The 15,180-nt window shown below is 39.2% G+C and overlaps 1 protein-coding gene across 11 annotated transcripts in view; it reads right to left on the bottom strand.

Annotated features, from left to right (window-relative positions):
- Positions 1-15,180, bottom strand: part of CCT6B (chaperonin containing TCP1 subunit 6B) — a 32,825-nt gene that overhangs the window by 16,367 nt on the left and 1,278 nt on the right. For 5 of the 11 annotated variants that reach the window (XR_001178582.2, XM_045070136.1, XM_045070137.1 and 2 more), the window contains exons 2-7: positions 14,573-14,636; positions 13,470-13,604; positions 8,369-8,542; positions 5,713-5,816; positions 894-1,004; positions 396-555 (exon numbers count right to left, since the gene is read on the bottom strand). Coding sequence is in view for 10 of the 11 variants with exons in the window: in XM_045070136.1 (XP_044926071.1) it covers positions 396-555; positions 894-1,004; positions 5,713-5,816; positions 8,369-8,542; positions 13,470-13,604; positions 14,573-14,636 (748 nt within the window). In the remaining variant the exon portion in view is untranslated. The remainder of the gene's footprint in view (positions 1-395; positions 556-893; positions 1,005-5,712; positions 5,817-8,368; positions 8,543-13,469; positions 13,605-14,572; positions 14,637-15,180) is intronic. The other 6 variants (XM_045070139.1, XM_004747099.3, XM_045070138.1 and 3 more) reach the window with 4 other exon arrangements.

The following is a 15,180-nucleotide window of genomic DNA, read 5'->3' as shown; positions in this document are numbered from 1 at the left end:
TAAGTTTTACCACTTCAAGATATTCTCGAATGGGGGCACCTGGGTGGCTCAGTCAGTTGGGCATCTGATTCTTGATTTTGGCTCAGGTCATGAACTCATGGTCATGGGATTGAGCCCACATCAGGCTCCGCATTCAGTAGGGAGCCTTCTTGGGATTCTCCCTTTCCCTCCGCTCCTCCCCGGCATACACACTCTCTCCTCACTCCCTCTCAAATAAATAAATAAATAAATCTTAAAAAAAAAAAAGATACCTCAAATGAAACTGCCTTTTTTTTTTTTAAAACCTCAAAGACTCTCTGAAATGGTCTTTGAAATTCCTAGGAGTCCACAGACCACACTGCAAGAAATGCTGAAAAACATTTACAAACAGTTAAAATCTGAATTTTCTTTCTCACCTTTTGATTAATGACAACAAATCCTTTATTGGACTGAGCACAGACTCTATCTTTCAGGTCTATGATTTTTTGTACTCTATCTTCAATAAATTTTCTTTCAGCTTTTACCAATTTCTCTTTCTCTTCAGCAGTCTTATAAAAGAAACCAGAGCTCACCTCTCTAAAAGATTAATAAAAACGAGCGAGTAAAAGTGGAGAAAAAAAGGAGGGAAAGGTAGGAGTTTACACTAAACATTTGGGAGGGAAGGAAGAGATGAAATAAGACTTTTAGGGAGCACCTGGGTGGTTCAGTTGGTTAAGCATCCAACCCTTAATTTCAGCTCAGATCATGATCTCAGGGTCATGAGACTGAGCCCTATGCCTGCTTAAGATTCATTCTTTCTTTGTCCTGCACCTTGGCCCCTCCCCCACTTGTCTCTAAATCAATTAATTAATTAAAATTAAAAACCCTTCTAGAAAATATAGTTTCAACATTTACAAAGAGTAACTGCCACATACGTTTTTTCATATTCTAGTGACACATTGCAAGTAAGGATAAATGCATCTTCCACTCGCTTCTTCATGTCTGGATGACGGGCACCATGGTCCAAAACTAATCCTCTGATCAATCTATTAAAAATACGTAATGTGTCTTACTTGGAATATACACTCTAAATTTATTATAAAATAAGGATTGTATTCTTAAAATTGTAACAGATCAGGACACATACTGTTTCCTTGCACCAACTTTAAGCCTAACACATAATTAGTAAAATTGGAAAAGAAAATCCACTTTAACACAGTGTGACTATGAAGTCACAATGAAAAGTCAACCCAGAGTTATTCTCTAAATTATGTGACTCAAACATATGACACAGCTGGTCAAGTAATGAGAGGTAGACACACAGTGAGTTTCTTAGGAACATTTGTTCAAAATAATTATATGGAACAACCAAAAACTGTTAACCTAAATGTCTAACAATAGGGCACTGTTCAGCAAATAAATGACCCAACTATTTGGCGGTCATGAAAACTATGTAATGACATGGAAAAATATTTACATAGGTAGCTGATAAACACAGAACAACAAACCACCTATAAAGAATGATTATAACTATTCTTTTAAAAAATAAGTACCTTGGTATTGACAAGAAAAAAATGAAAGGAACCTAGAGTAAAGTTCTGCTTGGGCAGTAGGAATATGGATAATTTGGGGGTTGGAGAGGCTCTTTTCCTGTTTTCCAAATTTTCTTTCAAAAGAAAGTATTTCAAAACTTCATTTATACCCAATTAGGGAATGATATTTCTCCTTCTTTTATAACCAGTATTTGTTCTACATTAAAGTAAAGAAGTAATTTTTTAAATAAACATGATTACAAGGAAGTTTTCAAAATTTTAATCTAACTACAAATTTTAATCTAATTACTCCAACCTCTAACTGAAAATGAAGATATTTAGGAAGAAACAAGCAAATGTATGTTCAGTATTCAAGCCTCCACTCTTTCGCTCTTGCTCTCAGCAAATGACCTTGCTGCTTTGAGAAAATACAAGCACTGTCCCATCACTACTTCTACCAATCCACCTGCACTTGAACCTGAGCCTCCTATTCCTATGACTGAACTGTCCATGCTCCTCTGCATGTATGTACTCTACGCCTTTTCTCCTCTCTGCTCCAGCAATACCCCGTCCCCCTATTGCACCAATTCCTCCTGCCTCCAGGAGCATTCTCATCAGGATACAGATTTGTCATGATAATTCCCATCTTTAAATTTTTTTTAAGATTTTATTTATTTATTTGACAGACAGAGATCACAAGTAGGTAGAGAGGCAGGCAGAGGGGGGGGGGCGGGAAGCAGGCTGCATGCAGAACAGAGAGCTTGATGCGGGGCTTGATCCCAGGACCCTGAGATCATGACCTGAGCCAAAGGCAGAGGCTTTAACCCACTGAGCCACCCAGGCGCCCCAATAATTCCCATCTTTAAAACAAAGAATGCTTCTGCTTCAAGTCCTTACCCATACTTCCTTCTAGCTACTGTCCCATTTCTCTAACCTCTTTGGAATGGTGTAAGCTTGTATCCTCACTTCCCTAAACTTTCTCTGTGGAGCCCACCTTCAGTCTGACTTTCATACCCATTCCTAGATCAGTTCTCATTAAAGCCACCAAAAACATTAAATGCTTTCCATATCTAAAGGTCATTTTTCAATCCACAACTTGCTTTCAGCAGCATATGACATAGTTGATTATTCTCCCTCTGAAACATTTTCCTTTCTTAGCTTCAGGGCCTCTAACTTCTCTTGGCTTTCCTCTATCAGTAACCACTCCTTCTCAGTCTCCTCTGCTATATCCTTTTGTCTTCCCAATTTCTAAACATCGGAGTTTCCAGGGCTTAACTTTAAACTTCCTCTTCTTTTTTTTAAACCCCTGGGGCACATGGTTGGCTCAGTCAGTTAAGCATCCGACTCGAGATTTTAAGATTTATATTGAGAGAGTGAGTGAGCGACAGAGCGAGAGCAAGAGGAGGGGTAGAGGGAGAGTAAACGTCCTCTTCTATCTATATTCACCTCCCAGATGAACTCATTACCTCTCATAGGCTTTAAGTCACCTATACACGGATAACTCCCAAATATATTTCCAGATCAGACCTCTGTTCTAAACTCCAGACACACCTCTCCAACTCCCTACTCAGCATCTCCACATGGATGCCTAATAGGCATCTAAAACATAACATTTCCCAAACTAAGCTCTTGATTGATTTCCCCAAATATTTTCCTCCCAGTCTTTTCCATCCCAAGAAAAAGTACTTCTCCTTTTCCAGCTGCTCCATGCAAAAACCCAGGAGACATCCTTCACTCTTTATCTGTCACATTCTGTGTTGAACCATCAATAGATCCTATTGTTTCTTCTTCTAAGTATACCCTTGTCTAAACTTGGGTATAGTATACCCTTGTCTAATCCCTCTCCTGAATTACAACAGATTCCTGACTGGCCTCCAGCTTCTGCCCTTGCACTGGGAGGTGCCCTGCTCCACAGTGCATTCTCCCTACAACCACCAGAGAGATCCTTCTGAAATATAAACCAAGAACTGCTTTGCCCTCAGCAATGGCAGACTAATTTGGATGAACGCTACCACCAAAAGCAACTAAAAATTCTGGGTTAAAAACAAAACCCCTGGGGCACATGGTTGGCTCAGTCAGTTAAGCATCCGACTCGAGATTTCAGCTCTTGTCATAATCTCAGGGTTTTGAAATTGAGCCTTGCATCAGGCTGCATGCTGTTGTGTGGGGCCTGCATAAGATCTTCTTTCTCCCTTTCCTTCTGCATCTCACCCTCACTGCCTCATGAGCGCACGCGCACACACACACACACACACACACACTCTCACGTTCCCAAAAACAAACAAAAACCCTTAAAAACACTGAAGAGCTATAAAACAGTAAAGAAAGCATGAACTCCAAGGGGTAAGATAAGAACTGCAGGCACTCTTATCGTAAAGTCATTAGACAATTCAGGAAAATTTGAACTTTGTTTTCAATAACCTCACAATGAGAAGGGGACAGAATTAAAGGCTCAGGGGCCATCCGAGGTAGAGAGCCTAAGAGGAGACACTTTTCCCATTAAGTAGGAAACCCAAAGGGGTTCATACTCAGGGTATAAATCAGAAGGATGAACTATAAGCAAGCAGCCCTTATACCAATCAGCAGTTAGAACTAACTAGATAGGAGCACCTGGGTTGCTCAGTCGGTTAAGCAGCCAAGTCTTGGTTTTGGCTCAGGTCATGATCTCAGGGTCCTGGGATGGAGGCTTGCATCAGGCTCCACACTCAGCAGGGAGTCTACCTAAGGATTCTGCCTCTCCCTCTCCCTTTTCCCCTTCCCCTACTCACATGTGTGCACTCACTCACTCTCTCTCTAAAATAAATAAATTTTTAGAAAAAAAGTATTAGCTGGATATTAAAAACAAACAAACGAACAAAAATCCCTTAAGCTGCAGATTTAATTTAAAGTATTCCCTGAGCTGCCTGGGTGGCTCAGTTGGCTAAGCACCTGGACTCTTGATCTCAGCTCAGATCCTGATCTCAGCATCATGAGTTCAAGCCCCACAATAGGCTCCATGCAGGACATGAAAACTACTTAAAAAAAAATAAAAATAAAAAATAAAGTATTCCCTGGGTGCCTTGCAGCAAAAAATTCAAATTCTCTGTACAAAAATGGACCTTCATCCCAGGTCTCAAATTATTTCTACAAATACTTTTTTCAAACACAATGAATGGCACATACAGAAACAAAACACAGTTAGGGAGAACCAGCAAAATATAATAAACACCAGAAACAGACAAGTCAAAACTTCAAATGTTGTAATTATCAGATATGAACTATATGTTTAAAAACATATAAGGCAGTCTTATAAAGATCTGCAAGGAATAAGACACCATAAAAAGTACCATGGCAGATTTAAAAAAAAAAAAACAAAATAAAACGTCAAGAAACAGGTAAATAAAGATGCCCACACATACATATATATTAAAATAAGTAAGTATTTTAAAATGAAATAATGATTATCTGGATTGGCTTCAAAATAATCCAGGTTTGGGACAAGGAGGGAAGGAGGGAAAAAGGGCATATAAGGGAAATAAAAGGAAAAATACGATATGTTGAAAATTGAAAGATGAGTGACAGGTGTATAGGAGTCCACTATTCTTTTCTCTCTACTTTCATATATGTTTAGAATTTTCCATAATAAGACATTTAAAATTCATTAAGTCCAAAATCAACAAGACGCCACATACTCTGAGGTCCTACATATTCAAGCAATTGTCTGGCTTTCTTTCCTCTCCGACTTCATCTCCTCCTCCTTTTTCCTCTTCCTGTGCTCCAGGCACACAAACACCCCAGCACACTTGTGTGCCTCAGGGCCTTTTCAACCGTCACTCCCTTGATTCAGAACACTCTTCCCCCAGATGTGCACATGGCTATTCCTTACTTCTTCAGACACCTTCTTAGCTCTCTGTCTTCCTACTATGAGGACCTCCCCTAAATATTCTGAAATCACACACAAGCTCTCACATAGTCACTCTATCTTCTTCAAGCTTTTATTATCACTTAGGTATTTATTACCTCCCTCAACTAGAAACAAAATCTTCTTGGAGAAAGAAATTCTGTTCTGTTTACTCTTTATCCCTAGCACTCAAAATAATGACTAACTTGGGGTAAGTATTCAATTAATATATGCTGAATTAATAGACTAATGTTGAATAAAAGTAAGGAAATTAATGAAAAAACATCTGAACTAAACCAAATATTCTAGAATCTATGTATTGTCAAAGTTTATGTAACTTACTTTGTATCTGTTTCTGATTGATGCTTCATCTCCATGATTTCTACCATGAAGAGATCAATAGGATAACCCGGTCTTCTAACAGCCAAAACAGAATCCACCACAGACTGAAAGAGAAGCAAATGAGAACAGTAATTCCTGTTCTATTAAAAGAAGTCACTGGCCTAAGTAATCACCAGACTAAGCAGACAAAGGGCTTCAGACATGAAAATACAGAGCAAGGCCAAAAAGGGTCACTTTGTCATGGACACCAGTAATAATCAATGCCAATGGATACCTTAGAACCTAAAGGAACTTCAGAGATCATCAGACCCCAATCCTTCATTTTACAGATAAGTAAACTCTGATAAAACTTTAAGTTACAGTCTTAGGGGTACCTGAGTGGTTCAGTTGGTAAAACATCCAACCCTTGATTTTAGTTCAGATCATGATCTCAGGGTCATGGGATTGAGCCCCACACTGGGCTCTGCACTGGACGTGAAGCCTGCCTGGAATTTTCTCTTCCTCTCCTTCTGCCCCTCCCCCACATCCCACCCCTATCAGCTCACACTCTTTCTCCAAAAAAAAAGAATAACTTAAATAAAATCATTTTTAAAAATAAAAAATAAAAGGCAGTAGCTGAACCAGTACTGGAATTTTTTTTTTTTAAGATTTTATTTATTTATTTGACACAGAGAGAGAGATCACAAGGAGGCAGAGAGGCAGGCAGAGAGAGGGAGAAGTAGGCTCCCCACTGAGCAGACAGCCTGATGCAGGGCCCAATTCCAAGACCCTGAGATCATGACCTGAGCTGAAGGCAGAGGCTTAACCCACTGAGTCACCCAGGTGTCCCTAGAATTCAATTCTTTTCAACTGCCAAGCTACTACTCTTTCTACTACCAACACTACTCAAACTTTTCCACCAAAGAACATACTAATAGAAAAGAAGGAAATGTAAGGTAAGAGCTAAAATTTGCTGGCTATACAAGCTGGAAATTTCTAAGGTTTTGTGTTTTATCATGAAAAGTTTCCACATCATGCTATAATACACATGCTGGTTTTAATGTGAAAGTAATGCTTTTCCCCAAAACTGCAAAGTAAAATTGAGACTCTAGAAAGACCTATCATACTTATTCTGCCACATATGCCCAGGGATATATAACTTGAGAAGCATGGTACAATACATCCTACTCTTTAGCTCAGAAAGTAATTGGAAGGGGCGCCTGGGTGGCTCAGTGGGTTAAAGCCTGTGCCTTCAGCTCAGGTCATGATCCCAGAGTCCTGGGATTGAGTCCTGTATCGGGCTCTCTGCTTAGGTGGGAACCTGCTTCGTCCTCTCTCTCTCTGCCTACTTGTAATCTCTGTCAAATAAATAAATAAAACCTTTAAAAAAAAGATAAAAATAAAAAAGAAAGTAGTAGGAAAACAACTAATTACAGAAATTAAGTACTATAAAATAACCATCCTAAAATATAAATAAAGCAAAAAACTATACCCTTGAAAACTTTACCTGAGGTAACATGATATTTGGTCTTAGAGCCTAATAGGGAATAATGACAAAAACCACTGAATAATGAGAATATCACTGTTTCCAGAACTCCCAAAAGATAATGGGGGCCCTAACCAGATAAAATGAAGATTCTGGGGGTGCCTGGGTGGCTCAGTGGGTTAAAGCCTCTGCCTTCGGCTCAGGTCATGATCCCAGAGTCCTGGGATCGAGCCCCACATCGGGCTCTCTGCTCAGCAGGGAGCCTGCTTCCTCCTCTCTCTCTGCCTGCCTCTCTGCCTATTTGTGATCTCTGTCTGTCAAATAAATAAATAAAATCTTAAAAAAAAAAATGAAGATTCTGGGTCACTTGATATATGTACTCCAACAAGACTCCAACTGCAGTCTTTATTTGAACTCTGTTGAGCAAGAAATTGTCTGATCTTAATCTCATTTGCCAAGTAGGTTTTCCTATTGGTTCCAGTCTATTTGTCATTTATATCTCTCAAAGTAAATTAGCAAGAAAGCATTCTGATTTATATATCAATGTCTTGTGATCTGGGTTATGAATTCATCATTCCTGATGAAGCAATATATTCAAGTTTCAAAAAATACGAAGCTGAGGAACAATGATGATATCAAACTATAGCCACCTGATATAAGTCTTCCCAAAATACCCAGTCTTGTCTTTATATTACATATATTTTACCTCTTGAAGTAAACAAAACAAATATGCATTTCCCAGATGTGAATATTATCTATCTATTACCTATCTATCTATAGAATAATATTTATCTACCTATATTATCTACCTATTAATCATGGTTCATTAAAGTGGTAAGCTTAACCAATTCCCTTTGTGTCTCCTCACATAATAAATATGGACCTCTAGGTTTAAGAGACCAGTACGTCACCCCAATGGCACTCACAAGGTATGATCCACAGGCAGCCACTGTGGTAATCCACAGGCAGTGACGTTCATGGTAATTTAAAGGTTTATTATGACACTTTTGAAATATTTCACATACTGTTCTGACCAATCAAGTCTAGTCTCTAGGTAGGTCTATAAGTGTTTGTCTTCCATATTTCATTTCACGTACAAAAGAACCATATGTAGTGGTTGATTATCTTATAGAATAAAATATCATCATGTATTAGTCTATACTCATTGTGAAAGCAAGTTTAGTCACATACCTCTATTAACACATCAGCCAATTCAGCATGCACTTTAGTTTGCAGAGATGTTCTAGCCACATCTAAAAGGATTTCTCTTTTCATCTCTTTGTTAATTTTAATTTCTTCCAAAACTTCAAGTGCTTTTATCTTAGCAGCTTCAAATCCTTCAGCTATTATTCTAGGGTGCAGGCCCTATTACATCAACATAAAACTAAAAATTATAAAATCAAAGTAAAGTAAAAGTAACCATCTTCCCTTAACAGGTATATCCAGAAAAAGTAATATTACCACATCAATGCCATTAATATTGGTATGTATATAATTTAAAAAAGTAATTTTCAGTGCTTCATATTGAAAATAATCTCAGACTTACAGAAAAATTGTAAGTACAGTACAAAAAACTACAAAAGTCCTCTTTATTTCCAAATATTTTAACATTGCCATGTGGTACTTTTCTGTATGGGCACAAAAGAAAAGAGAGGCTCCTTTTAATGTGGTGGAAAAGAACCAGCACTGATTTGGAGAAATGTACAGACAGACATCACCTTCACCAAATCTTAACATCACAGTAATGGGACAAATAGGCATCATGTGCCTCCTGATATGATGCATTAAGAATACTAAAGCATGGGGAGCCTGGGTGGCTCAGTGGGTTAAAGCCACTGCCTTCAGCATAGGTCATGATCCTGGAGTCCTGGGATTGAGCCCCGCATTGGGCTCTCTGTTCATCGGGGAGCCTGCTTCCTCCTCTCTCTCTGCCTGCCTCTCTGCCCACTTGTGATCTCTGTCAAATAAATAAATAAAATCTTTAAAAAAAAAATAGAATACTAAAGCATGTTCATGGTATTCATGCCAAAAGTTTGTAACCAGAGTCTAATTACAATAAAATAGTCAAATCCAAATTGAGGACTTTCTGCAAAATAACTGGCCTATATTCTAAAAGTAGCAATGTAAAACACAAAACACAGCTCAGGATTATTCCAATTTAAAGGAAACCAAAGGGATGTGACAACTGAATGCAATGGATGAGCCCAGATATTTTTCTGCTATAAAGGACACTGTTGGGACAGATGATAAAACTGGAATAAAATCTGTAGGTTATACTACTGTATCAGTGTGTCAATGTTAATATTAATTTCCTGTTTTTGATCACTATTCTGTGATTATATAAGAGAATATCCTGGTTTTAAGAAATATACACTAAAGGGGCACCTGGGTGGCTCAGTGGGTTAAGCCTCTGCCTTCAGCTCAGGTCATGATCTCAGGGTCCTGGGATTGAGCCCCACATCGGGCTCTCTGCTCAGCAGGGAGCCTGCTCCCCCCCCACCGCCTGCTGCTCTACCTACTTGTGATCTCTGTCAAATAAATAAATTAAATATTTTAATTAAAAAAAGAAATATAGGGGCGCCCGGGTGGCTCAGTTGGTTGAGCGGCTGCCTTCGGCTCGGGTCATGATTCCAGGGTCCTGGGATCGAGCCCCGTATCAGGCTCTCAGCAGAGAGCCTGCTTCTCTCTCTCCCCATCTCCCTGCCACTCTGCTTACTTGTGCTCTCTCTCTAGCTGTCAAATAAATAAAATATTTTTTTTAAAAAAAGAAATATACACTAAAATATTTAGACAATCATGTCTGCAACTTACACCTTTTGGGAAAAGGTATGTATATACATATACCATATATATGGATATATCTGAGAGAGAAATGTTATTCTTTGGAATAGCCCTGAAACTTTTCTCTAGGTCTGACATTATAACAAAATAATTATTTTAAAAAATATTGTTTATTCTGGAAAAAATACATAAATTCATTGAAAGCAGGAACTGGGTCTAATTCATTCCCCTCTTCCATTCTTTTACATCAGTCCTACAATAATTTTTTTAAAGTTAACATTTATTGAGCATTTGTACCAGGTACTAATCTACAGGGCTTTACATGGGCGCCTGGGTGGCTCAGTTGTTGAGTGACTGCCTTTGGCTTGGGTCATTATCCTGGAGTTCTGGGATCGAATTCCCAATCAGGCTCTCTACTTGGTGGGGAGTCTGCTTCTCCCACTGACCTCTCTCCTATTGTGCTCTTATCTCTCTCTCTCTTGAATAAAATATTTTTTAAAAATTTTAAAAAATAAAGGGCTTTACATGTATTGTTTAATTCAATCCTCTCAACACTATGAAGTGGGTACTACTATTTCTGTTTCACAGATGAGGAAATGGGAGGTTTATAGGGATAATGTAATTTGTCTTAGATCACCAGGACAGTAAGAGATGGAACCAGGATTTAAACTTGCAGAGACTTGGGGCGCCTGGGTGGTGCAGTGGGTTAAAGCCTCTGCATTCGGCTCAGGTCATGGTCCCAGGGTCCTGGGATTGAGCCCCGCATTGGGCTCTCTGCTCAGCAGGAGCCTGCTTCCTCCTCTCTCTCTCTCTGCCTGCCTGTCTGCCTACTTGTGATCTCGGTCTGTCAAATAAATAAATAAAATCTTTTAAATTTGCAGAGCCTGACTCTAGAGCATGATTATGAACCATTTTCAAAACATTACCTCAGTCTAGGATCTCACACCTTCTCGCCTAAACTACTATGATCTTCCAGAATTGACTCCCCTAAAACTGTCACCCAAATTTTTAAAATGCCAATCTGACTGCATCAGTCATTAACACATAAACATGAACATTCTTCTTGGTTAGCATACTACATGCTCTCTGTGATCTGGCTCCCACCAACTTCTCCAGGCTTTCATTACTGTCCATATCACTTTGTTTTTTAAACTGTATATTTGAGAGAGAACATACATGACAGGAGCAGAGAGGAGGGAGAAGCAGGTTCCTCGCTGAGCAGGGAGCTAGATGACCAACTGAGCCACCCAGGAGCCCCTACCCTTATCACTTTAAACTTTGCTAATACCATAGTGTTTGTGGCTTTACACACATACCACATTGCTTCTCCTCTCTGTGCCTCTGCTGTGTTGTTCCTTCTGCCTGGAATGTCATTCTCCTTACCCCTCAGTCTTTCCTCTGGCTCACTCCCTCTCATCCTGAAGATTTAACCCAGGTCTTATTACTTCCTCCAGGAAGTGCTTCCTAATTCACGCTAGTTTAGGATATCCCTCCCTCCTCAGTGTTTCTATTATATTTTGTGCCTAGCTCTATCACTATACTGCCACAGATTTATAATTACATCAGTGTCTGTCAGCATCCCCCCTTTCTTAAACTTCTTCCTCCTTAACAAAACCCTAATTTTGTTTAGGTTATCCCTTCCTCCAGTCTTCAGAGGAAGCTACCCTCTCTAGATAGCTCAAAGGGTAGATCCTGATTAGATTAAGTCAATTCCAACAGGATAGACACAGATCAAAGTTGACCCAATCATATAAAGAAAGGACTTGGGGCACCTGGGTGGCTCAGTAGGTTAAGCCTCTGCCTTCGGCTCAGGTCATGGTCCCAGGGTCCTGGGATTGAGCCCCGCATTGGGCTCTCTGCTCAGCGGGAGCCTGCTTCCTCCTCTCTCTCTCTCTGCCTGCCTCTCTGCCTACTTGTGATCTCTCTCTCTCAATCAAATGAATAAATTTTTTTTTTTTAAAAGGACTTATAGGGGCACCTGGGTAGCTCAGTGGGTTGGGCCTTTGCCTTTGGCTTGGGTCATGATCTCGGGGTCCTGGGATCAAGCCCCACATCAGGCTCTCTGCTCCGCTGGGAGCCTGCTTCCTCCTCTCTCTCTCTGCCTGCCTCTCTGCCTACTTGCCTGTCTGTCAAATGAATAAATTTTTTTTTTTTAAAAGGACTTAGATTCCATAATTGGGCAAATGGTTCTTTCTTGTGCTCTCCTGCTAAGTATTACTAAAGGAAGCAGGTATTCCTAATTTCCTCTGACAGTCTTATAATCAGGATGGAGCATTGTAAATGGAGGCGCCAAGAGACAGAAAGAACCAGAGTACTTGATGACTAATAGAATTTTTTAATCAACTACCTTGGATGTTCTGTCATGGGAGATAATTTATTGTTTAAATCATTTTTAGTCAAATTTCTACTGCTTAAAGCCAAAAGAATCCTAAAAGAGGTACGTTGCAGGTACTGAATTATTAGACAATTCCCAATTCTAAATAAATGCAAAGAAGTAATAATTTTAGCACTTTGACCAAGTAATGCTTTGTTGAAATGGACCTTGAAAGAATGGAAACTTTTAAATACTTAATCAGAGAAGACAGTAAGTAATACCAAGAAAAGAATACAGATTGAACAAAAGCTCTGAGGTAGAAATGTGTTGTAGTGATTTTAAAGGCTAGGGAGTAGCATGGAGGAGTCTAGCTAGAGTAGACGGTTTATAAGGGAAAAAAACCTAGAAAGATAGGTAAATTCACAATGTGAAAACCTTCAATTATTTTTCTCCAGTTTTTTTTTTTTAAAGATTTTATTTATTTATTTGACAGACAGAGATCACAAGTAGGCAGAGAGGCAGGCAGAGAGAGAGGGGGAGGCAGGCTCCCTGCTGAGCAGAGAGCCCGATGTGGGGCTCGATCCCAGGACCCTGGGATCACGACCTGAGCTGAAGGCAGAGGCTTTAACCCACTGAGCCACCCAGGCGCCCCTCCAGTTTTTTTTTTTTAAAGGTGCATAATTTGGTTTCAACTTTATCAGTGATGTTTTCTTTTTTAGGCCGTTATTCATGGGTAGATGGCTAATTTTTTTTTTTTTTAAAGATTTTATTTATTTTTTATTTGACAGAGAGCGAGATCACAAGTAGGCAGAGAGGTAGGCAGAGACAGAGGGGGAAGCAGGCTACCTGCTGAGCAGAGAGCCAGACGTGGGGCTCGATCCCAGGACCCTGAGATCATGACCTGAGCTGAAGGCAGCGGCTTAATCCACTGAGCCACCCAGGCGCCCTAGATGGCTAATTTTTTACCTTCTTATCTATCTTAAATACTTCATTTTAAAAAGTGGGATGTAATTCCAATGAAAGGCATTATTTTGTAAAAAAAAAAAAAGTTCGTGATTATTTCCATTTATAATTGTCCAAAAGTATCTTGATAAAAATTACTTTTGCCCTCTAAAATTAAAACATTTTACCAGTGAAAACAATTCCTCATTCAAAATAAAATATCACATGAATGTGAATTCTGTAAAATGCTAATACCTCAGAAATGTAAAGATCAGCTTGTTTTAGTAACTCTCCAATAATTAGAACATTGGAAGTAGTACCATCTCCTGTAATGTCATCCTGGGCTGTTGCTACTTTTGCTATCAGGGAAGCTGTTGGGTGTTGAATTTGCTGGAAAAAGTAAGCAACAGATTAAAAGAGAGAATGAGATTTAAAAAAAAAATAGTCCAATGAAAACAAGATAACCTAAAGGCCAATAATATAATTAAGAAATAAGCTTTATTCTACAAGTTCGCAAATTCTTATTATCAATACTTAATAAATGTCATCACCAAATTTTTTAAATTGAGAACTAATGAGGTTTGAACATCTTGTAAGTCTTTGCTTTGGAATGCAATGACGTTTCCAAAATAAGATCAAATTCTTCAATCTCTAAGATGAATATATTTACTAAAATAGCAAAGGATTTTTTTTATATTTTCATATTACAAAGAACACAATTCAGTGCCTTTAAAAGATGTAACTAATTTGGAAGTATCCCTAGGCTATTACTTGGACTGTATAAAGATTTCAAAACAATCAAAACCATCTTTTATTAATCCAACAAGTATTACTAACTGCAGTATTTAACTGACAACTTTGGTTTAAACATCACAGTTTGGGGCTGCCTGGGTGACTCAGCCAATTGAGCACCTGCTTTAGGCTCAAGGTCATGATCCCAGGATCCTACCACACATCAAGTCACACATCGGATTCCTTGCTCAGAGGGGAGCCTTCTCTCTCTCTGCCTCTCCCTCAGGTTAGGGGCTCTCTCTCTCTCTCTCTCTCTCTCTCAAATAAGTGGATAAAATCTTTAAAAAAAAAAAAAGTGGATAAAATCTTTAAAAAATAAATAAATAAAGGGGTGCCTGGGTGGCTCGGTCTTTAAGCTTCTGCCTTTGGCTCAGGTAACGATCCCAGAGTCCTGGGATCAAGCCCTGCATGAGGCTCCCTGCTCAGCAGGAAGCCTGCTTCTCCCTCTCCCACTCACCCAGTTTGTGTTCCCTCTCTTGCTATATCTCTGTCATATATATATATATGCAATCTGTACTATGTTCTAGGCTTGTTAAGATTTACTGAAGTCAGCAGTATCAGCTCACCATCTCATGGAGCAGCACATTGCCATCTTTGGTGAGTTTGATGTCACCTGCACCAGAAACAAGCCTGTTCAGAAAACAGTGATATTATTAACCTCATATGGCAAGGGTTAAGCAAGACATTCTCAATTCTTGCCACTCACCGTCCTTAGTATAAGGAACTGAGCTTCAAAACTTCCAAGTGCCATTGGGCAACACCGTGGTAATCACCACCATGTGCAGCCTATAGAATTACTTCCCATATGGACCACAATGATGATTTCATTCCAAATGGAGCATTTACAAGTTTAAGAGGAACTGATGAGTTATGAACAGAAGTTTGGTCAAAGAATACTTGGAAGCCTATAAACCACAAAACTATAAATTTCCTGCAGGTTTTTTACTTTGGTACAATGTACCATTCATTCACTCAGCCTAGTTTCTTCCCTCACCCCTCGCATTTATTAGATCATCAAGTTCTGATAATTCCACAACCTAAGTATTTCTTCCATCTAATCCCTCCTCTCTGTGTCCACTGTCAGCAACATCTCTAGCCTGGACTACTTAGTCAGCATCCTGGTATCTCTGAATTTGAATCTACCCCACACACTATATTTATTTCTAAAAAGTAG

This window comes from Mustela putorius, unplaced genomic scaffold, assembly GCF_011764305.1.
Source record: "Mustela putorius furo isolate JIRA1106 unplaced genomic scaffold, ASM1176430v1.1 tig00003962_pilon_pilon_pilon, whole genome shotgun sequence".
Lineage (NCBI taxonomy): Eukaryota > Metazoa > Chordata > Mammalia > Carnivora > Mustelidae > Mustela > Mustela putorius.
This window is presented reverse-complemented; position numbering and strand designations above follow the sequence as displayed.